The sequence below is a fragment of the Nuphar pumila genome, chromosome 16 (genome assembly GCF_984573655.1).
Source record: "Nuphar pumila chromosome 16, dmNupPumi1.hap1.1, whole genome shotgun sequence".
Lineage (NCBI taxonomy): Eukaryota > Viridiplantae > Streptophyta > Magnoliopsida > Nymphaeales > Nymphaeaceae > Nuphar > Nuphar pumila.
In genome coordinates, this window is record NC_143264.1 from 37268473 (window position 1) to 37291168 (window position 22696).

Consider the following 22696-nt stretch of genomic DNA (forward strand, 5'->3'; position numbering starts at 1 on the left):
ACTCTCAAAGGTAGGAGAAGATTGCACAGAAGACTTGGACAATTGAATTGAGTTCAATTAACTAAAAAGGACAATTAAATAAATATATATACATATATATATCATATATATTTATACGAGTACGCATTTAACTCAAGGATGCGGTTTCGCAATCCTTGTCGTTTACTTTGTCGTCGCGCATCGTGCAAAGGTTCTGCGTTGCACTCCTGCTTACAGTCCTTTAGTTGTCGTTGCGTGTTGTGCCGAGGGTTTGCGTTGCACTTCTGCTTACCGTCTTTACCTTGCCGTCGCGCTTTGCGCCAGGCTCTTGCTTTTGCATATGTGTTGTTACTGCCTTGCTATTGCAGATGACGCTCAGGTTCCCGCTCATTGCATACGCGTTTGAGGCATCCTCGTGGAGGATGCAAGAGACATCTATCACTCCCTCGTGCGACAAGAGTTCAGTCGAGAGCTGGCGATACACCTTCGTCTAAGGAGAGGGATACCTCATAAGGATCCTGGCTCTTCGTGTGCGCAGTCTTGTAGAGTCGAATTGAGATTTTAGGGAGCTGCGCAAAAGCATCAAAGACTGCTCCAAATCGAAGCATTTGGAAGGAAGTGACTGGCTGATTCTGCTCGCCTTTTTGGCATATCTCGGGTGATCCCGAATTGGGGGTTTGAGCGAACTTCTTAGCGGGTGTTCTGTTAAGAAACCCGTATCCCGCCTATCGAGGCCGGTATCGAGTCATACGAGACATGTAGATACCCCGATAGCAGATGTGATTCGAGATAATCACATGCATAATGTTGGCACAAGGTACTGCTGTTTAAAAAGATAGAGTAAAGTTGATAAACTTTACATCTTTGTGAAACACTCCTGTTGAGGCTTCTATTGAGAAGCTATACCCCCTTCATCCTAGAGTACTTGTAGTCGTGCACGACACGTCTAGTACTGTAATGATCGGATGAGACGGTCGTGCGACCTCGAACAGTGTTAAATGCACAATGCTGTAATCACATAAATGGCCTCACATTCGCCTTCACAGGCAAGATGCTCGAGTGGTTTAAAGACCACAGCATAAAATGGGCCGTTAGTTAAGCAACCCCTAACGCACCCATTCGCTTCTGGTTGTCTGTCAAGGGAGAGGACAGATCGGTACAAAACTCCAATGGACAGGTTGTTAACAACCACCCCACGGGCAATGATCCGGCCTCCCCAGTCATTGGAGTTAAGGGGAAAGAGTCTACAATAGTTAGCTCAAGACTTCTGCAAAAGTTGGATGCATCCGTGGCACTGCTTTTTCAGCCTCTGGGGAATCCTCTCTCGGCTAAAGTTGTCCCCTTTGGAGCGGACTCAACTAGCTATTCGGGTTATTGAAAATACATAGAATAACAAACGCCCGAACTAGTCTCAATTGTTTCTACGTTTTGCCTGCGCATACCCGCAGGCCAGTAATATCAGAACATAAAGTCTGTTCACATTGGTTGTTGAGTCGTGAGACTCGCTTGCACTACTGACTCGCTTACACTACTGATTCGCTTGCACTACTGACTCGCTTGCACTATTGATTCGCTTGCACTACTGACTCGCTTGCACTATTGATTTGCTTGCACTACTGAATCGCCTGCTTGTTTGGTAGTTCAGTATGTTACTCGTTGAGTTGTGCACGCCTGTCAAGGCATTACTCTAGTTGGTTAAACTGCTTACGCAATTCTTTGCGGAGTAATAAGGAGTTTCTCATACTAGTTAAATGCTTATAATAATAGCATTATGCCAGTTGCTACATATTAGCATGTGTCTTGTTTTATTCTTTGGTCGAACTGTTTGGTGCTTATTGTAGCGTAACACTTGTTGGCTTGCATCTCTTATGATTGATGTGATTGCATACAGCTCGTAATCTACGAACTGGTGGAAACTAGAATTGATGTGGTCGCTTGTCTTATAAGTTGCTTACATATTGTGATATAACTGCTGCCGTATGATTGCTTATGAATGGCTTGTGATGCAATGGTTTATACCTTACGATTAATTAATCACTTGTTGATGGACTGAGCCATTTTATGGTAATTATATGTTTTACGAGCATTGTTATGAGTGCTTGTCTTATTCAGTTGTTTTGTTTGGCTGACGGGTAGAGTTAGTTACTTTTCGCCCATATAACCAACTGGATTGCCATATCTGTGTGTTCTCATGTGTCGTTTACGCATGCTTTGAGGGCCTATTTAAGGATTGCAATATTTCTTGTGGCAATAACACGATGCGTAGGATTATATGCTTCAATGTGAGGTGATACGATGCATATTGCTGATATGCATGCTTGTGCCCATATTGTGGCTACCGACCCCGAGGCGGTCAATGGTTTAGAGCAGTCGATTATTGATGCATGTATCACTGAGTGAGGTGTCTGTCGAGCACCTGATCTCCAAAGGATTATCTGTGAGGGCGTGTATGATCAAGACCAGGTACCCGGCTAGAACGGTAAAATCTCTGTGAGGATGTACACTATCCACGAACAGGTAGCCGCAAAGACCATGAACTCCTGTGAGGAAGTGTAGGGTCCAAGACCAGGTATACCATCTAGGGTGGAATTCCTTATGAGGTTATACATTTCCCAGACCAGGTGATCCGACGTTAATCTTGTTGTTTGTATTAGTGGCTATCGACCCTGAGAGCGATCATTTGTGTTGATGCGTGTATCGCAATGATTTTCATTGGATATGGCATTTGTTAGGGACCGGTCGCCCAAAGGTTTCGCTGTGAGGTTATACATTTTCCAGATCGGGTAATCCGGTTAGAACGGTAAAATCTTTGTGAGGATGTACACTGTCAACGAACGGGTAGTCGCGAAGATGGTGAACTCCTGTGAGGAAGTGTATGGTCCAAGACCAAGTATACCCTCTAGGGCGGTAATTCCTTGTCAGGTCGTATATTTTCCGGACCGAGCGATCCGACGTGGATCTTGTGTTTTTGCTTACCATAAAAAGTTATGGTGAGCTGTGACAATCTTCTGAGATTGTTTGTGATAGACAACTATGAATTCATAGTTTCGGCCTTCTGTTTTATCATGATTACATGCAGGACTCAAATGTGAGAATCAGATCGTTAGCGATTTGAGTTAGTGATTACGTTTTGGACCTTCTACGGAAGGGTGAGCTTTTCTGAGGAAGTATGACGCCTTTGTGAGTCATAACAGGTGATAGTTGGCCGCGTAAGGCCTCGAGAGATGAGAATAGATTAAGGTTGTTCAGGACAAAGCGTTTGTTAGAAGTAGTGAGCGACAAACGATGTCCTGATGGTGATTCGATGCAGAGACCTCGTTCTAGGAACGAGGACAAGCTACTTGTGTGGTGGTTCACAGCCTACGATCAATTAAATCGTATGCTGCGTTTGTCAGTTGCACTACTTACGCAATTGCAATGCTTACTGTTTGCACTACTTACGCAGTTGCACTACTTACGCAGTTGCACTGCTTACTTGCTTTGAACTGCTTATTGTTTGCACTACTTCGCATTTGCACTACTTACGCGCTCGCACTACTTATTCGCTTGTACTACTTACATGTTTGCACTATTCACCTGCGTGCATTGCTTACCTGGTTAACTGCATAACTGCTTTAAACTGCGTAACCTACTCAATTAAATGTACTTAATTCAGTTTCTTGTAGTCTCTCTTGTGCACCTACTAGTTTTTGCGAAACTAACCCATTCTATGGGTACAGGTGATGATTAGGTACACTGCGAGCAATGGCGCGATAGCAAGATGGCTTCAAGACTTCTTCTTTCTGCTCTTAGCTCGCGTCCTGGACGCTATGGGTTTGTATCGGATTTTCCTTGGGATATCCGAATCTTGTGAGTTTTGGTTCTTTTAGCTAACGTGCCCAAAGTTGTCAGCTTGCCTTATGATTTATCAAAAGAAAAATCTTCCGCTGATTTCATAAACAAACTCTGAAGGAAAGAGATATTTCTAGTCTCTTGCCTGTTTTTCTGAAAAGGTTTGCAAGTTTGAAATTTTGGGCGTTACATGCATTGTCCAAGAGTGGGTAGCCCGCGAAGACGGTACATTCCTGTGAGGAAGTGCATTGTCCAAGACCAAGCATACCATCCGTCTAGGGCAGTAACTCCTTGTGAGGTTGTACATTTCTCAGACCAGGTGATTCGGCGTGGATTTTGTAAATCTTTATTATGAATAAATTAAATGTAATGATCAATTGTTATGATCTTCTGAGTTGATAGAGATAGTCAATTATGAATCTATAGATTTGGCTTTTCTATTATAACATAATTATATATTGAACTCAGATATGATAATCAGATCCTTATTGATTTTAGATCTTGATATGAAGTTATGATTGTGACGCTTATGTTAGTGTATAGGTGAATGACACATCACACCTACAAATGACTAGTTTTGACTTATTAAGTGAATGATATATCACGCCTACATAATTTTATTGCAAATGATTGCATTATGATTGTCTGAGTAAATATATCACACCAATGTATCATGATTGATGTGTATCATGAATATCTAACTAAATTACTTATAAGGTATGTGTATGTGTTTCACGTTGGAAAGGTCAAATGTGATTTCACTTATTGTTTATAAGAATTATGAATGCATATGAAAATGATGCAATGATCTGAATTTCTTAGATGCATATATATATATATATATATATATATATATATATATATATATATATATATATATACGATGACTTGTATGACTTGAATGCATATAGATTAAGCTTTATTACGTGAGTTAAGGTTGAATCGAATATTAAGTGATGAAATGTTTTTAAATGCTTTATGTTCGAATGCTTGCAATGAATGACTCATAGGACGTTGTTCCCTTGTCTATCACTTGACGATGGATGAATAATATATCTTTACCTTTAAATGCTTGATATGTTTTCTTTAAGTTTGAGTTTGGGTTGCTTTACCAGAATTTAGCGAGTTTGACCCCGTTTTATGGCGGACAGGTAATGCAGGTAAAGTATGATGAGTAGTAGGAGCGAAGGGTTGGTCGAGCTGCATCCTCGAGGGTCCACTCTTACCTTGCGATCTTGGTATTTATGATCTTTTCGTTTTAAGTACTTGATTAAGTAGAGACTGAAGTATTGTTTTCATACTTTAATTTGAAATGAAATTAAAACTCTTCATATTTCAGTCCTATATTGTACGTGGTTTGAAATGTGTATATCTCGTATATTTTGATTTGATTGTTATCTCTAGTGTAACTGCGCCCAAAGTCTTAACCATTTTTAAAAAACGTTTTCGCATTATAAAATTGATTTACTTGTACTTATAAAAAAAATGGTCTCGAAATTTCAATATTTGAACTATAATTAAGGTTAAAATTGTTAGAGTGTTACACCTAGGGGGTGCGTTCGACACAGTTGTTGTTTTGGTATACCAAAGAAGTGACACTTATGGGCGTGGAGTGTTCCCGACATTAGATGTGGAGGTCTAATGTTTCGAAGGTGATTCGGTTAAGGGCTAAGTTTGGAACTCAGTAATAAAAATATAATTGGTGTGTTAAGCTACCCTGGGAACCTAACTTGACCTCGGGGATTTTACCCGCGTGGTGTATCCGCGGGCAACGATAATAAAAAAAAGGAACTTAAATTGTATGCATTTAATAGAGCATACATATGGAAAGGAAAACTTTAATAAAAGACAATAAGGTGTTCATACATTGCACATAAAACATGCATAATCCTGCTATGCATTAGGACATGCATATTTTATCTGTTTTCTTAATTGTTACATGTGGTGGATGCATGATGCTTAATTTCTAATGCATGATAAATGTCCTGCTTACTTAAATTGTAATTTCTGTTGTTGATTAATGTTCTTTCATGCTTAATAAATGTTCTGTGTTGCATGAATGCTTAACTGAATTACGTAATTGTCATAATTGCATTCCTCTGAATTATTGCATGAAATTGTATTTGTGTTCTTTATGCTCATTTATTTCATTAGAGGGATCTGTACGCAAAATTCTTCGAATTTCTAACCCCCTCTTTCTATGATTTTTCGCAACCGTAGGTAATCAGTGAAGCGGCTGGCTTTTGGGAGAGTCACGGGTGCCACGCACTTGCTAAACAGATCACAGATGGACAACGTGGCTCTACTTTTATTTTCTTTTTGTTTCATTTAGTTGTTATTGCACTCTGAGTATTTCATTTATGCAATTGTCTTTAGACTATTTACTCATTAATCGAATAAATGTTTGGTTTGGTATGGGTGATAATTGTAAGCTCTATTGTGGTTGGTTGTTTTATCTAATTGGGAGTGAAACTGTAAAGGCTTCGGGTTTCTTAGAAGAATTCAGCAATGGTTTTTAAAAAAAAAATCTGCATTTTCATGGGGTGTGAATTGGGGTCGTTACCGGTCAAAGAAGAGGGAGCGGGAAGTGATACAGGAAGTGGGAGCGGGAAGCGAGGCACTTTAAAAAATTTAGGAAGCGAGAAGCGTGGGATGACTTAGAAGCGAATCACGAACCATCTCGGAAGCGAGGTGGAAGCGAAAAAAGAAGAAAAAAAAATAAAATAAAATAAAAATAAAGAGGAAAGTGAGGAGGAAGCGTGTTTCTCATAAAAGGGAAACGCGCTTCCCCAAAAAAAGGGACGCTTCCCCACGCATTTATGAAGCGCGACGTTTCGCGCTTCCGAAACACGTATCGGGGAAGCACACTTCTCCTACTACATAGGCGCTTCCGGTAACTTTGATCTAACCTCACAGATGTGTTCAACAAGTTTTGTTTGCTAGGACACCTTGGATCATATTTTTTCAACATAAAAATATGATTATTTGATTTTTGAAATTGCCACATTGTGAGCATTTGATTTTTGAAGCCCTTGAAAAACCCACTTACATGATGCAAATACATTATCTAAAACCTATTTTCTAATAAATAAACTATGTAGACCACATCTATAAGGTTAGATACACAAATGGTATTTTCTACTAGACTGTATGTACAAAGGACTGTAGCAAATATATGTGTGTCTGTGTATACACATACTCCATCTGACCCCATCGATGTGTTGAGCATGGTTTCCAATAGAGATCACTCTTTGATTGTGTTTTTCAAAGTAAAATCAGTAGTCAAATTTTTGGTACATTGGAGGTCATTGATTTTGTTTTAAGCCTTGAAATCCTTCTTACACATCCCAAACACATAACCCAAAGCCTGTCTTTTACTAAATAAACCATGTCGATTACATCTGCAGAGCTTTTTCAACCATCCAATTATTTGATTGGATGGTCCATGGTAGGTGAACGCCTACTAATTTATATATATATATATATATATATATATATATATATATATATATATGTGTGTGTGTGTGTATGTGTGTGTGTGTGTGTGTGTGTGTGCATATGTTGTGAAAAAAAGTCCTTAATCTGCATCTATATTTTCATGCTTTGTCCATTCTGCATCTAGGCCCATGTGATATTGTAATAACCTCAATTTTTGTAATTTATTTATTTAAATTTATTTGAAAATAACGAGTACTTTTCTAAATTTGGGCCTCGGATCCGTTACCGGATCCAGAAAAGAATTGCGTAAATAACCCACCATGGGGTATTAAAACTATACTTATAATAGTTAAATAAATAGTTAATAGTATAAAAAAAAAGAGAAAAGAAAAACCAAGTATTTAAGGTTGGATCCGTGTTTGGATCCAAATGGATCCAACATGTGGATCTAAGATCCATAAAATGGTCTTTATATCCATATCTATAATAAAACTAATAATAATAATAATACGAAGAATATATAAATAAGATTTAAATTTTTATTTATTTATCCGAGGATCCATAGTTGGATCCATTCGGATCCAACTGATGGATCCATATAGTTTGGGGGTCGGGTTACGGGCCTCGGGTCCGGACCCGAGCCGCGCCCCTGTAAGCTGTTTTTAAAAGACAAAGGGCAACCCGATAAGGGTTGCCCGATAAAACCCTAAAATCAGGAAAGAGGGGGGGTTACGCAGGCGTAACCAAAACCCCACCCATCTCGGCAAGAAGGGAGGGGTTCGGCGATAAATGGGAGGTGGAAGAGGGGGTCTCATCCACTTCCCTCGTCTCCCTCGTTTCTCCCTTCCCTCATCTCGCCCCTCATCTCTCTCTCCCTCTATCCCTCTCTCTGTCGAGTTCGGTGTGCCGGAAGAAGAGGAGGCGCCGGCGAGCTGCGGCAACTAGCAGCCATCGCCGACCTCCAGCGAGCTCCCCATCACGGCAGCAACAAGGAGCAGCCCCAGCCGACCGTGCCTCCAGCCTCCGATCGCCGGAAAACCAGCGAAAAAGGTACGCGTTTTTCCTCTTGATTTCGAGTGGGAAAGAGGGTGCAAATTTGTTTTCCATGGAATATTTTAGGAAAATCGTTAGAGGGGCAGATTTGGGGGTTTGAGTCGTAGGAACCCCAAATCGTCAGATTTGTGAAATTTGATGCTATGGGTTTTATTGGTACCTTATTGGGTGGGTTGAGGATGCTATTGAAATCAGTTTTGTGGCTGATAGGATTGTCTAGCAAAGGTTTTCTCCAGGACCGATAGTCTAGTAATCTGATTTTCAGTTTTTTTTGTGGTATCCAGTTGCATATGTTGAGATTGTGTGGCTGGTTTTGGCATTGTTTAGCATAAGTGGTGCTATTACTGTGTTTTGTATCTATGTGCAACACTTGGTTGAGGCATCTTTCGTTTCATGTATGCTTCTTGATATCGACTGTTTATACCTGTACTAAAAAAAGGTTCTCTGTGGTGTGCATAATTTGTTATATGTTTTCTATTATGTTGGGAGGCCTTTCATGATGTGTGATGGAGAAACCTTCCCAGATTTTGGTTTTGCTGGGGCAGAGGAGTTGAGGTGTCTATCGTTTGCTTATGAGAATTGGTAACTTGCCCTCAGCATTGTAGGTTGCTATCTGGAGTGCTTTAGTCCATTGTACACAATAATACCTTGATAAGTACAGAGAACATATACCTCAGTCGAATAGTAACTAAAAGTTCATGACTCCACTATGCATTTGAGATGTCGAAAAAAAAAATATATAAATATATATCTATGATAACACTCAAAAAGATAATGTGCATTGACCCAATAATCAGTTTTTGTTTGTGCATATTGCGTGCCATCATCTCGCCACATATCAGCATGATTGAATTAGTCTTGGTGTTCCCAGACATAAGATGATGCAGCATGATCTGTAATATTCACTAGGTGTTGGAGAACAAAGCAGACCGTGACACTTTTTCTTCATGAGTCAGTGGAAAATCCCCTTAACTATCCATTTGAGATGCACAACAGATACATCATGTAACACCTCCTCTAGTAAGACCAGACCAGAAGACCTTAAAAGAAGTGTCTTGTAAAATTTTGTTTTTCATGGGCTTGTTTGCCCTATTAACAGATTTTCTTTTCATAAACTGTTGAAGTCTGTCTCTAATGGCTAACAGCAGCTGCCTCTGACACATTCAATTTTCCAAATGCCTAATGAATGCTTTGATTGAAGCGGTTTTCATGAGGAGTTTCAGTGCTTCACTCATTACAGGGAATATTACTAGAAAAATAAAGGTGTTCATGTATATTTACCAATGATTTTCTATGCCCATACGTCATATTTACAAAGGAAAACCTCACTTATAGGTATTATCCACTACAAGCCAAGCACAAATTCTTCTACAGGTATTTGAGATTCTTTGCATGACATGTCATTAAGGGATTGGTATGGGTGCATGAGTAAAAGGTTACACGAAAAAAAAAAATATATATATATATATATATATATATATATATATATATTAAGTGTATACTTTAACACTTAGTGTTATTTTGATTCTAGAGCTAGATCTTTAAATTTGCAAGTTAAATTTCCAGATTTAGTTATGCATGTATGGTAATTTTAATACATGTTATGAATGAGATTGTTCATGTGCTTTGATTTGATCTGACATGCCTAAGTATTATGCTATCGAAAAATTTGTTTAAGTGCATATACATACATGAAATCGATGTGTGTGTAACATGTACAATACTGCTTGATTGTCCACATGTACTTATGAATCATAAATGAATGCATGTGTATGAAATGATTTCATAAAAGCACATGCACATGAATAGTGAACTCATGCACATGCATAAATATATTATTGTTTCATGCACATCTTTAAAATTTGTCATAAATTTGCATCGAAAACATGTGGAAAATTATGCAGAGAGGCATGTAATTGATGATTTTTGCTTATGAATGCATTGATGGTCAATTGGATCATCAGGGGCTGGGTGAGCCTCGAGAACTAGTCGTTCTCTGATTTAGTTATTTTGATGCATTGCAACAAATCAAATGTGAGATTTGTTGTTTTACCACACTGTTCTATGTTGTCATGGGCGGTGGTCCCGTGAAAAGCTTAGCATGCTGATGTGCAAGCTTATGTTATTAATTCTGCATGTAAATTTGCAAATGTAAAAGAAATGAATTAATAACCAGATAAAAGAAAATAAAGAACAGTGTAATTCACTCTCTCCTTGATGTCCCTGCTTTAGCGTGGGAATCTTGGATATTGCGGTTTAGGGGAAATCGTGAGGATACAAAAACTTCGTGTGCGTTTTGTTGCCCCTGAACCCGATATTGAGGTTCTTCTCCTGGCCACGGTTTTAGGGAGAAGCCGCCACTTTACCCGGGAGTGGTGTGTTAGTCACAGCTGTGAGTTTGTTTTGGTATACCAAGAAAGTGGCGCCAGTGGATGCTGTTTTCCATGGTGTCCCCGACTTTGGATGTTGTTTTCCAAGGTTCCGATGGATAGTGTTGTTTCCTGATATCGGTCGAGGGCTAAGTTTGGAACCCGGTAATAAAATACAAATTGTGTGTGAAGCTACCCCGGGAACCCTACTTGACCTCGGGGATTGTACCCGTTTGGTGTATCCGCGGGCAATGATAAATTAAAAAGAGGAACTTAAGGATTGTGTGCATTTAATAGGACATGCATATGGAAAGAGGAAAACTTAAATGAAAGATAATAAATGGTTCATGCATTATACATAAATCATGCATATTCTTGTTCTGCATTAGTTCATGCATGTTTACCTGTTCACTTGGTTGTTATACGTTGATCATTGCATGATGTTGATCTCTGTTGCATTTAATTTTCTTATTGATTAAGTTGTAATTAATGTTAATTACTTAGCGTTCCCTCATGCTTAATGTTTATTTTATTGTGCATAACTGGTTAATTGCCTTATAATTTGGTTATAATTGTAACCTCCTAAATTATTATATGGATCTTATTTATGCTCTTTTTCTTATTTGATTCATTAGAGAAACCTGTACGCAGAATTCTTCGGATTTCTGACCCTCTTATTTTATTGGTTTTTCCCAGACACAGGTGATCAGTGAAGACGACTCGCTTCTGAGGAGATACGAGGGTCACATTTGTTTCAGACGGCTTCACTTGCGGACAGATTGGCTCTACTGTTATTTACTTTTAGTCTTCTTAATTACTGCAATTTGATATTTCACTTTTGACATTAAATATGACTTTGATTGATTCATTAATAAAATAGTTCAGTTGGTTGGTTATAAATGATAAATGTAAGTTGGTTTGTGGTGTGTGGTTATCCAACTAAAATTGGAACTGTAGGGACCCCAGGTCTCTGGGAAGTTTTCCATGACTTTTAAAACAAAAAAAAATTATTCCGCATTTTCAAAGGGTATGAATTGGGGTCGTTACAGATATTGCTTTTCCCCTCTCTAGACTAAGTACATAGATGGTTAGTTATACGCATTTGAAATTTGATTCCAAAATCTCAGATAATTTCGAATGATTTTACTTGAATAATGAAATTCATGTTTTCACATTTTCTTAAAATAAAATTTTATAATTTTTTATGAATTTCATTGCAGAAAAATTCTTTTTACTTCTTATTTCCTCCAAAACATCCAGCTTGAACAAATTATACAAGGCTTGTAGCAGCATGCCTTATATAATTGAAAATGCAATTGAGATGGTAGTTTTACCTTATTCCAATATTTAGAAAATTGTGTCAGAATAAAAAAATTATGTTACAATCTGCTAGTAACCATACAAATCTCTGTTTTAAATGTCAAGTTGTTTAGGCCATAATCTAGGATGCCAAAATTTTGAGAAGAGGCATTGTTGCTGATTCAAGGTTTCAAACAGTCAAGTGCATTGCCCTCCGCACATTATGATAATATGAATTATTCTGCTTTTGTCCATTCTGGTTTTATCTAATATAGAAGACTTGGAAACTAGTACTGAAGGATAGGTCTGTTCTCCAAAATGAAAAGAAGAAAGTTTTCTTAAATGTATGGTATCATTATATGGTTGCACGTCACATTTAGTTTTTAGTGCAATGCTCTGGACATGAGATCTAAGATGATGACCTCCCAAAAAGGCCTTTATCTTATCTCACAAGGATGCTTGCAGAAACATATATCCCTTTAAAATATATACAATGCACTGCATGAAGAACATCCAGTTTTGTACTGCATCCACGATGAAAATAAGTTCAACAAGAACTTGAAACATTGAACCAGGACTAGAACTCCACGAACACAGAAGGATATGCTAACCAAAAAATCTTATGTTTATACAGGAAGTGTTTTTTGGCTACCAGCAATTATAAATGACACTATATTCCATCTACAAACTGAAGAAATAGATTAAGATTTCGCATCAAAAATAGAAAAATGTTTCACATGGGAGCATAAGCATGTTGTTTGAAGAATAATATGATGAAAGGTACCCCAGTGAGTTTCATACCATTTGAAGGATTTCCACGACCTTGAAAGTTTGGATCATCACAAACAATAGCTTCAGGGCCCCATGCAAGCTTTCCACCAAATATATTCCAAACTCCATTTGGATTCTGGAATCAGCCACATTATGCACAAATTAGCTATGATTAAGAGAAAATAAGTTGATATCATCTAATAAGATAATTTTTCAAAATTATGCAATTTTTTTCTACATTTTGTATCAATATGTGGAAAGAACAACTAAACAGCCATTAAATGAAAAGTTATATTCAGATAACATCTTTAATGCAGGAGGTCATCAAACCCACAAGTTTTACCCTCCAGAGTGGGATAAGTATAGTTAATCAAGTTATTTGAGAAATTATTCACTTGCAAAGAAAACTATAAGAAACATGTCCCATCAAATCTTTAACACAAACAACATAAAAAATTTCATTCTAGTACATAGATAGCTCCTTGACAGATATTCTAGGTACCCTTGTGTCATATTCAACTATACTGCTCCCATAATTGTAACATAATGTATCATACAATACGTTATAGTACAGGACTTTATCCATCTTCTATCAATGCAGTACACCCCTAAGGCTAAAACACATTTCAAGGGAATATTGATCATGTATCATATGATACAGAACTGCATCGTATTATACACCCCGATATAAAGGGTATCATCCATTATTGATATGGCCGTAGTTGCAATTTTATAATCTTTTTTTTTTAATTTTTAAGAGATAAAGACACTTTTGGCTAAACCCTTTAGGTATAAAGAGATAGCTTTTGATCCCCAAACACATCCTAGTTCATTTGAGAGAGTATGGGGGTGAGATTTCAGAGCTTCAAGAGAGATTTGGGGGTTTTATATGTTTTGCTTTTTTAGAGAGTGATTTTGTGCAAGGGGCTTCATTTTCGACTACTAAGGCGAAGAGAAAGTGGTCTTCATGACATTCACCTATTTTTGAAGCATTTGAGGTAGAAATTTCTCTTGTCCTTAGTATTTTGATATTTTTTGAGTGAAATGTCCTCCAATGATACAAAAATGCAATGGGAAACCCAAATCAAGAATGGAGAGCAGCTAGAGATCCAATATAAATTTTGCAAAAGCAACATTTCCATAAGACTATATTAGCTAAAGCATCATTTAGTCAAGACACCAAAATATTGCTGCTTGCACATCAAAGGACTTTAGCAAAGGATATGAAGTACCAATACAAACAGATTCTCAAGTATTTGAGCAAGAAGAAGAAAAGGACAGATGGATTTCGACATTGGCTATTCATAGCCTTGGCATGGTGGTGATGATGATCTTGATGTGGATGAAGTTCTTCTATTTCTGATCTTACAGCCCTTGTATAGCTTTAAAAGTTGCTAGTTCAGAAAAGGATAGTAGATATCGTGAGTGGTAATTCAAACAAGAGAAGAGGAAGGGGCTTACTGTCACAAAATCAGAGTCTTCAAAACACAAATGTCCAATACAAATTCCAAATGGACATTGTAACGCCCCAAAATTTCGAACCTTATAAATTCCTTGAAATAGTTGGAAAATACCTTTTCTTTACAGAGTTTATTTCTAAATCAGCGGAAACGATTTCTTTTAAAAGAAAAAGACGGGTTTAACAACCTTGGGCACGTTAGCGAGAAAACAAAGATTTACCATGGACGATCTGCAATAATACTTAGGAAACCATTCCTTCTATTTGAAGAGAGTATCAAGTTTGTACAAAATTTGGGTTTCCTCAAGGAAAAACCGTATCAAAAACAAAAAAATGTCCAGGAGAAACACTACGAGCAGAAACAGTGGATCCTTAAATCATCTCGCAGTCGCGCCATCGCCTGATGCACCTAATCGTCACCTGTGCCCATGAAATGGGTTAGTTTTGCGAAAAACTAGCAGGAGAGTACAAAGACAGAAAGAACTAAATTAGGCATAGATAATTTATGCAGCAGGTAGTAACGAGCAAACTAAGCAGATAGACTGGAGGAATAAGCTAAGTACAACAAACTGAAAAAAAAAGGTGTGCATGCTCAATTTAGTTATTACTTGATAACCGACCATGCGGGTACATACATGGCACGTGAGTCGAAACAGTCGAGTCCAAGCCGAGTGTTCATTATGTTAAGTATTTTAATATACCTCGGTTGTCTGACTGAATCCTATTCCTATGGAGGCGACCGATGGTCGAGAGAGTAAGTCCCCAAGGCCTGATAGGGATGCATCCAACTTCTGCAAAAGTGTTAGGCTAACTTATGTAGGCCCTATCCCTCCCCCTAACCTCCGATGACGGGGGAAAAACGGGTCTTTTGCCCTTTTTGAAAGCCATAAATGGGCTGTCTATCGGAGTTGGTACCCTTCGTCCTCTCTCTTGACGAAGCAAGGTTGAATTGAGCGCGACGGGGTTTCTTAGCCGTTGCCTCATTCTTCATGCTCTGGTCCATTAGACCGAAACGAGCATCTTGCCTATGAAGGTGATCCCACTCTTATATGTGTTTCCAACAGCCTGCACTAAGCATTAATCGAAGTCATAAGACTCTCTCATCCAATCGTCGTAGTACTATCATGTCTCGCATGTTTAAGAAGTACACTTACGAGAAAAGGGATACAGGTCCTTAATAGGAGCCTCGGGAGTGTGTTTCGCAAAGATATAATGTTTTTAAAAAAAAACTATTTTAACATATCAAATCTTTCGAAACCACACACAATCTTGCCAACATAAGGCATGTGATTTTCTCGAATCTGACATCCGATGACGCAGTATCTGGGTGCTTTGTAAGTCACGACACTGGTTTTGGTAAATGGGTTTCACAAAGGAACCTATCACCCAACAACTTGGTCTTGCCCCAGATCAAGGGTTTTCCCAAAACATATCGGGTGGAAAGAGGAATAGGTATTCCTCTCGAATACACTGAGTCTATGGCAAGGAAAAGAAACAAAAGATAATAATGCGAAAAGGAAGTGCCTGGGCGCGAAGCGCGACGGCAAACAGGAACTGCGAAAGCAAGGGACAAGGATCGCGAAACCGCATCCTTGAATTAAAAGACAGTAAGTAGTAACTTATAAAAGCAAAGGCCTGGGCGCAAAGCGCGACGGCAACAGAAACAGAAAGTGCGTAAGCAAAGGACAAGGACCGCGAAACCGCGTCCTTGAATTAAAAGACAATAAGCAGTAAACACGAAAGTAAAAGCCTGGGCGCAAAGCGCGACGGCAAACTGAAATGCGAAAGCAAAGGACAAGGATCGCGAAACCGCGTCCTTGATTTAAAAGTGTACTTATATACATATAAGTATATAAATATATCATTAAGTCCTTTCGATTATCAATTATTTAAGCTTGATTTAATTATTTAAGTCCTTGTGCATCTTCTCCTACCTTGGGGTATTGCGAGGATGGAGTCTTCTACGAACGTAAGTTATCGTCGGTTTAGTTCGCGGGGCGCGAACGGGCTCCGTTGCGTAACACTGCAAAAGTATGTAGTTTAGCATGCATAAAATAAATATAGATAGGGAGAAAACTCAGTTTCTCCGCAATCCAAAGCAGGGGTCATTGGCCCCTACCGTTGCGAAAGAGAACGGGGTAGGGTCCAATGACCCATGTCGTTTAAAGGGGATGGGTATAGGGGCCATCGGCCCCTGCTGGATTTCTAAAGGAGGGCAAGGGCCTTTGAGGCCCTTGCTGGGTGTTAAAAGAAGGTGGGGCAGGAGCCGAAGGCTCCTGCCAGCCTTTCTTTAAAAGAAAGGGGCCGATGGCCCCTACCAATGAAATGAATAGGATGGGGGAGAGTGCAGGGGCCAAAGGCCCCTGCCGAGCCCTTGCTCGCCAGAAAAAGAGACAAGGGCCTCTGGCCCTTGTCGGTTAAAAGAGGGGCAGGGGCCAAAACGGCCCCTGCTGGGTTTTTTTCCCAAAAGAAGGGAGGCAGGAGCCAAAGTGGCTCCTGCTTCTCTTTTAAGGAGAAGAGTAGGGGCCATCGACCCCTACCAAAAGAGAAAAGCAGGGGCTTGTCGGCCCCTGCCAGAAGAGAAGGGAGAGAGCGCAGGGGCCAAAGGCCCCCTGCGGCTATCTAAGAGGCGGCAGGGGCCAATGGCCCCTGTCGTTCGTGGAGAAAAAAGGGGGGGGGGGGGGGGGGGGGGGCAGTCGCAGGGGCCTTTGGCCCCTGCCTGCCGTAACAGGAGAGGAGACAGTGAGGGAGGGGGCTCACCTGCGGCTGCCGGAGAGAAGGGAGGACGCCGGGGAGGTGGTTGTCGAGGAGGGAGCTCGCCGGAGAGGGTGGCGCCGTGAAAGGGGGGGGGGGGGGGTGGCCTGCGTCGGCAGAGGGAGAGGGAGATGGAGTCGGGGGAAGAGAGAGCAGAGGGGAGAGAGACGAGAGATGAGAGAGAGAGTCGGGGGGGTCGGGGGAGGCTCGTAGGCCCTCCCCTCTCCCCTCTCGTCTTTTAATAGGGAGGGGGCGCACACAGGGCCCGCCCCCTGTGTCGCCGGAGAGGCCCCCTGCCGTGGGCTGCCAGTCCCCTCGAAAAGGGTTTTCGAGGGGCTGGCACAAGTTGGATCCGGGTCGGGTCTGGACCCGACCTGGGTCCGATCTTTAATATATATATATATATATATATATATATTTTTTTTTACTGGTTTTACATCCAACCCTCCTTAAAATAATTTCGTCCTCGAAATTAAATTGAACTAACGATCCAAGTACAAGTCAGGGTACTTCTCCCTAATAGCAGAGTCAGGCTCCCAAGTACATTCCTCTATTCCATGGTGCTTCCAACGGACCTTTACAAGAGATATTGTCTTAGATCGAAGCACTTGATCTCGACGATCAACGATCTCGACTGGTCTTTCCTCAAAAGACAAATCCTTCTGAATGTCTACATCATCATAATGGATGATGTGTGATGGGTCGTGAACGTATTTCCGAAGCATGGATACGTGAAAAACGTTATGGATCTGAGCGTACTGAGGAGGTAAAGCCACACGATAAGCTGTTTCACCAATCCGTTCCAGGATTTCGAACGGTCCGACAAATCTAGGGCTTAGCTTTCCCTTTTTCCCAAAACGGAAAACGCTCTTTGTGGGAGATACCTTAACAAAAACCATATCTCCTATCGAGAAGGTGAGCTCTCGACGACGACGATCCGCGTAACTTTTCTGCCGACTCTGTGCAGTACGGAGTCGCTCTCGAATCATCTGCACCAGATGAGTGTAGTGTTGTAGCACTACAGGAGATTCCATCCTTCGCTCGCCAACCTCGTCCCAGTAGAGGGGCGAACGACAAGGCTTTCCATACAAGGCCTCGTAAGGGGCCATCCCGATGCTAGCGTGGTAACTGTTGTTGTACGCGAATTCGGCCAGACTGGTATGAGAATCCCATTCTCCCTTCCAGTCCATCATGCACGCACGCAGCATGTCCTCCAAAGTCTGAATTGTGCGTTCAGACTGTCCGTCAGTCTGAGGGTGAAATGCGGTACTAAACTTTAAATTCGTACCCAACGCGATTTGAAGTTGTCCCCAAAACCTCGAGGTAAACCTCGGATCACGATCGGAGATGATAGATACCGGAACACCGTGCAACCTCACAATCTCACGAATGTAGAGATCCGCCAAACTGTCTAAGGACTGACTAATACGGATAGGAAGGAAATGAGCCGATTTGGTGAGTCGATCAACGATCACCCAAATCGCATCGTTCTTTCTTCGTGTTCTTGGCAAACCGACGATAAAGTCCATAGTGATGTCTTCCCACTTCCATTGTGGGATCTCCATTTGTTGCATCACTCCGCCAGGTCGTTGATGCTCGATCTTAATCTGCTGGCAAGTCAAACACTTAGAGATGTATTCGGCCACGTCACGCTTCATTCCGCTCCACCAAAATCTGCGCTGCAAGTCTTTGAACATCTTCGTGCCTCCCGGGTGAATCGTGTATTTGGATTTATGAGCCTCTACGAGAATTTCGTCTCTCAAAACGGGATCATTTGAGACCCAAAGACGGATTTTGAGCCAAATGCTTCCATCGTCCTTAAGTCGGAAAGGAGTATCGGTCTGTTGTGTACGAGCCTTCAACTTCTCGTACTGCGCATCAGTCTTTTGCCCAGCAAGGATCTTGGCTAACAGCTCAGGTTGAGCTATCAGATTAGAAAGACTGATAGAATTTGATGAGACTGCAAACGGTTTCCAGGAAACCAAATCCTCAATCAACTTCCAACCAACGTATAATAGGTTGACGGAAATGCTAGAAGCCTTACGGCTGAGAGCATCAGCTACCACGTTCGCCTTTCCTGGATGGTAGGAAAGGGTGAAATCGTAATCCTTGAGAAATTCTAGCCACCGTCGTTGCCTCATGTTAAGCTCCTTCTGCGAAAACAAGTACTTGAGGCTCTTATGATCCGTAAAAGCCTCGAATTGTTCCCCGTACAAGTAGTGTCGCCAAATCTTTAATGCGAAAACCACTGCCGCTAATTCCAAGTCATGAGTCGGATAATTCTTCTCATGAATCTTAAGTTGACGCGATGCGTAGGCGATACCTTACCATTCTGCATTAGGACGCAGCCCAAGCCTGTCCCGGAAGCGTCAGTATAAATTACGAAGCCGCCTTGTCCCGAAGGCAAGGCTAAGATAGGAGCGGTAGTAAGTCGTTCCTTCAGCAACAGAAAACTATTTTCGCACGAATCGTCCCACACGAACTTAGCCTCCTTCTTTAGCAGCTTTGTCATAGGCAGAGAGATTTTGGAAAAGTATTGGATAAATCTTCGATAGTATCCAGCTAATCCAAGGAAACTTCTGATGTCACGAACATTCCTCGGTTGCTGCCAGCTTAGTACGGCCTCCACCTTTGCAGGATCTACGGATACGCCTTTCTCGGATATAACATGTCCCAAAAACATAACCTCCTTGAGCCAAAACTCGCTTTTAGAGAATTTAGAAAACAAACGCTCCTTCCGCAAGGTTTCCAAAATGATGATCAGGTGTTCGCGATGTTGATCCCAGGTCTCTGAGTACACCAGGATGTCATCAATGAACACGATGACGAAGGTGTCTAAAAAGGGTTTAAACACACGGTTCATGAGGTCCATGAAGGCTGCAGGAGCGTTGGTGAGTCCGAAAGGCATGACAGTAAACTCGAAATGCCCATACCTGGTTCGAAAAGCCGTCTTGGAGATGTCATCTCCCTTAATTCTGAGTTGATGGTATCCTGACCTAAGGTCGATCTTTGAGAAAATCTTGGCATTCCGCAGTTGATCGAACAGATCTTCGATACGCGGTAACGGATATTTATTCTTTATCGTGGCCTGGTTGAGCATTCGATAGTCGATGCACAACCACAATGATCCATCTTTCTTTTTAACGAATAAAAGAGGAGCTCCCCAAGGCGAGACACTGGGGCGAATGAAACCTAGATCCATCAATTCCTGTAGCTGCTTCTTGAGTTCCTCGAGCTCGGCTGGCGCCATACGGTATGGAGCTTTAGAAATTGGCGCAGTACCTGGTAGCAACTCGATGTTGAATTCAACCTCTCGTGGTGGGGGAAGTCCTGGCAGCTCCTCTGGGAAGATGTCTGGAAAATCCCGAACCACCTCCAGATCTCTAATCGAAACTACTGTCGGTTCGGACTGGACGACATTGACTAAAAAGGCAGTGCATCCCCTTCTCAGGTAATGTTGTGCCTTTAGCGAAGAAATCATCTTGCTTGCACGGACCGCCTTCACGAACTTGAATTCCACCTTAGGCATTCCTGGTAGAGATAACACAATTTTGCTTTCATGGCAAAAGATCTTGGCATGGTACTTGTGCAGCCAATCCATGCCTAGGATGACGTCAAATTCGGTCATATCTAGAAGGATAGCGCAGGCCGGATAATGTCGATCTGCCAAGACTACGTCCAAAGCTGGCACATAGGTCGCACAAATAGTGCTCTTCCCAATCGGGTTATAGACGTTGAGGGCATTATCTAACGAACTTACAGGTACGTGCAAGAGTTCAGCAAATTTTACAGAAACAAAAGAATGAGTGGCACCGCAATCAAAGAGTACGAAAGCTGCTTGGTTAGCAATCAAGATGGTACCTTGCACAAGCTCGCCTTTGGTCAGCTGTTCGACCGTGGCAGTGTAAACGCGTCCTGGTGCTTTCTTCTGGCCGCTGGACTGTGGTTGCTGCGCCTGGTAAGAAAGTTGTTGTTGTTGTTGTTGCGGCGGTGGTCGAGGGAGCAGAGGTGCTCCATTATTCCTTCTGAGGTCGTCAGCCGCCTTCTGCGGCACTCGCGTGCAAAGTGGCCCATCTTGCCACAGTACAGGCATCCGCCTGTAAGAAGAGGGCATGCTTGCCCGGGGTGAGGTCGTCCGCATTTGGGCAGACATCGCCCGCCTGCTGCCGGGCGGGAGGGTTGCCCTGAGGACGCTGACGTTTGGAAGGAGGATATGGCTTTCTTCCACCTTCCTTGTTTACGAAAAAGGGCGGTCGCTTGGTTTGACCGCCAGAGGGATATTTCTTTTGATCGTTACCCACAACGGGTGGCTTCTTGCTTTGGGTGTTCTTAGAGCGTTCCCAATCCTCCGTCAGGAGAGTAGCTGCAGCAACAGCTGCGGCGAGAGTTGATGGCATGCTGTTTAGGACCCTTGGTCGGAGTCCTTCCTTTAATCCGCGGATGAATTTACCCGCCCGCTCCCGATCATCTGCAAATAAGTTGGGGCAATGACGCTCCAACTCCTGGAACCTGGAGATGTAGTCCACCAGACTTGACGAACCTTGGCAAAGTTCCAAGAACTCCACCTTTTTCCTCTCCCTCGCATGAGGAAGAAAATAGTTCTCCAAAAAAGCCTTCTTGAAAGCCTCCCAAGGAATAAACGAGTCTGTCGGGAACTGTATGTTCCGAGTCGTGTCCCACCAATGGCGGGCGGCACCCAAAAGTCTGAAAGTACCATAAAGGGTCTTCTTGTCTTCTGGGACTGTCAAAACTTGGAAAACTCGTTCTATTTCCAAAGTCCAGTTTTCAGCTGCATCGGGGTCGGGCTTGCCTGCGAAGGTTGGAGGATCGAGCTTTAAGAACTTTTCATATGATACTGTCGAAGGGTGGCTTGGTTCTGGGGTAGGTACTTGGCTGTGCGCTTGATTTCGCATGGCGCTAGCCAATGCGCTCAACGATTCCATGATGAATCCCCGTTGATCTGACCATTCGTCAGATGAACCTTCGTTCGACCCTCGAACCATCCTTAAAATATCCAGATGATACATAAGTCAATACTTGAAAGAGAAGAGTAATATCAAAAAGTTTATCATATTTCCGAGTAATAGAGATTATAAAAGCCCAGCAGTGCTGGTATAGGAGGGCACTTACAAAAAGTTAAAACAACAACTGTCCACGGTACAAAAATCAACGAGTTTTTATCCTTTAGGGATGATGAGAGTACTTCCTCAAGTACTCTCTTGCGATACCCGTGCGCCTTAACCCGCGTAGAGGGGGAAAAGGAGGCAAATCCTCATTCGGGACTCCTTGCCCGTGAAGAGGAGTAGGGGAGTAATGTGGTGAGGCATCCGGTGCATAGGGTGGCGAAGCCGGAGTGTACACCGGAGAATCCGGTATGTACAGCGGTGGAGCTGGTGTGTATACCGGGGAATCCGATATGTATAGCGGTGAAGCCGGAGTGTTTACCGGAGTATCCGATATATACTGTGGCGAGTCTGGGGATGGTGTGTAAATTGGTGAGTTGGGGGAAGGCATATGAGTGGGTGGAGCGATGTCCTGAGCACTCTCTAGGGGTAATATTTGTCCATCACACGATGGTGTGTCATAAGTACCCTGGACAGAGGATGCTGTGTCTTCCAGATCTTGTGTTGCAGTCCCCCTTCTATTGTATGCTTCCCTGAGTTGACAATTATCCATCGTATGTCCTTCTTCGCCGCAAAAATTGCATCCCATCTGGGCTTGCCAGGGGGATTCTGCTTCAGAG

General features: G+C 41.8%; 1 protein-coding gene across 2 annotated transcripts in view; it reads right to left on the reverse strand.

Annotated features, from left to right (window-relative positions):
* Nucleotides 1-22696, reverse strand: part of LOC149813180 (uncharacterized) — a 152779-nt gene that overhangs the window by 44590 nt on the left and 85493 nt on the right. For both annotated transcript variants that reach the window (XM_089992187.1, XM_089992186.1), the window contains exon 9: nucleotides 12771-12876. In XM_089992187.1, coding sequence (XP_089848313.1) covers nucleotides 12771-12876 — 106 coding nt within the window. The remainder of the gene's footprint in view (nucleotides 1-12770; nucleotides 12877-22696) is intronic.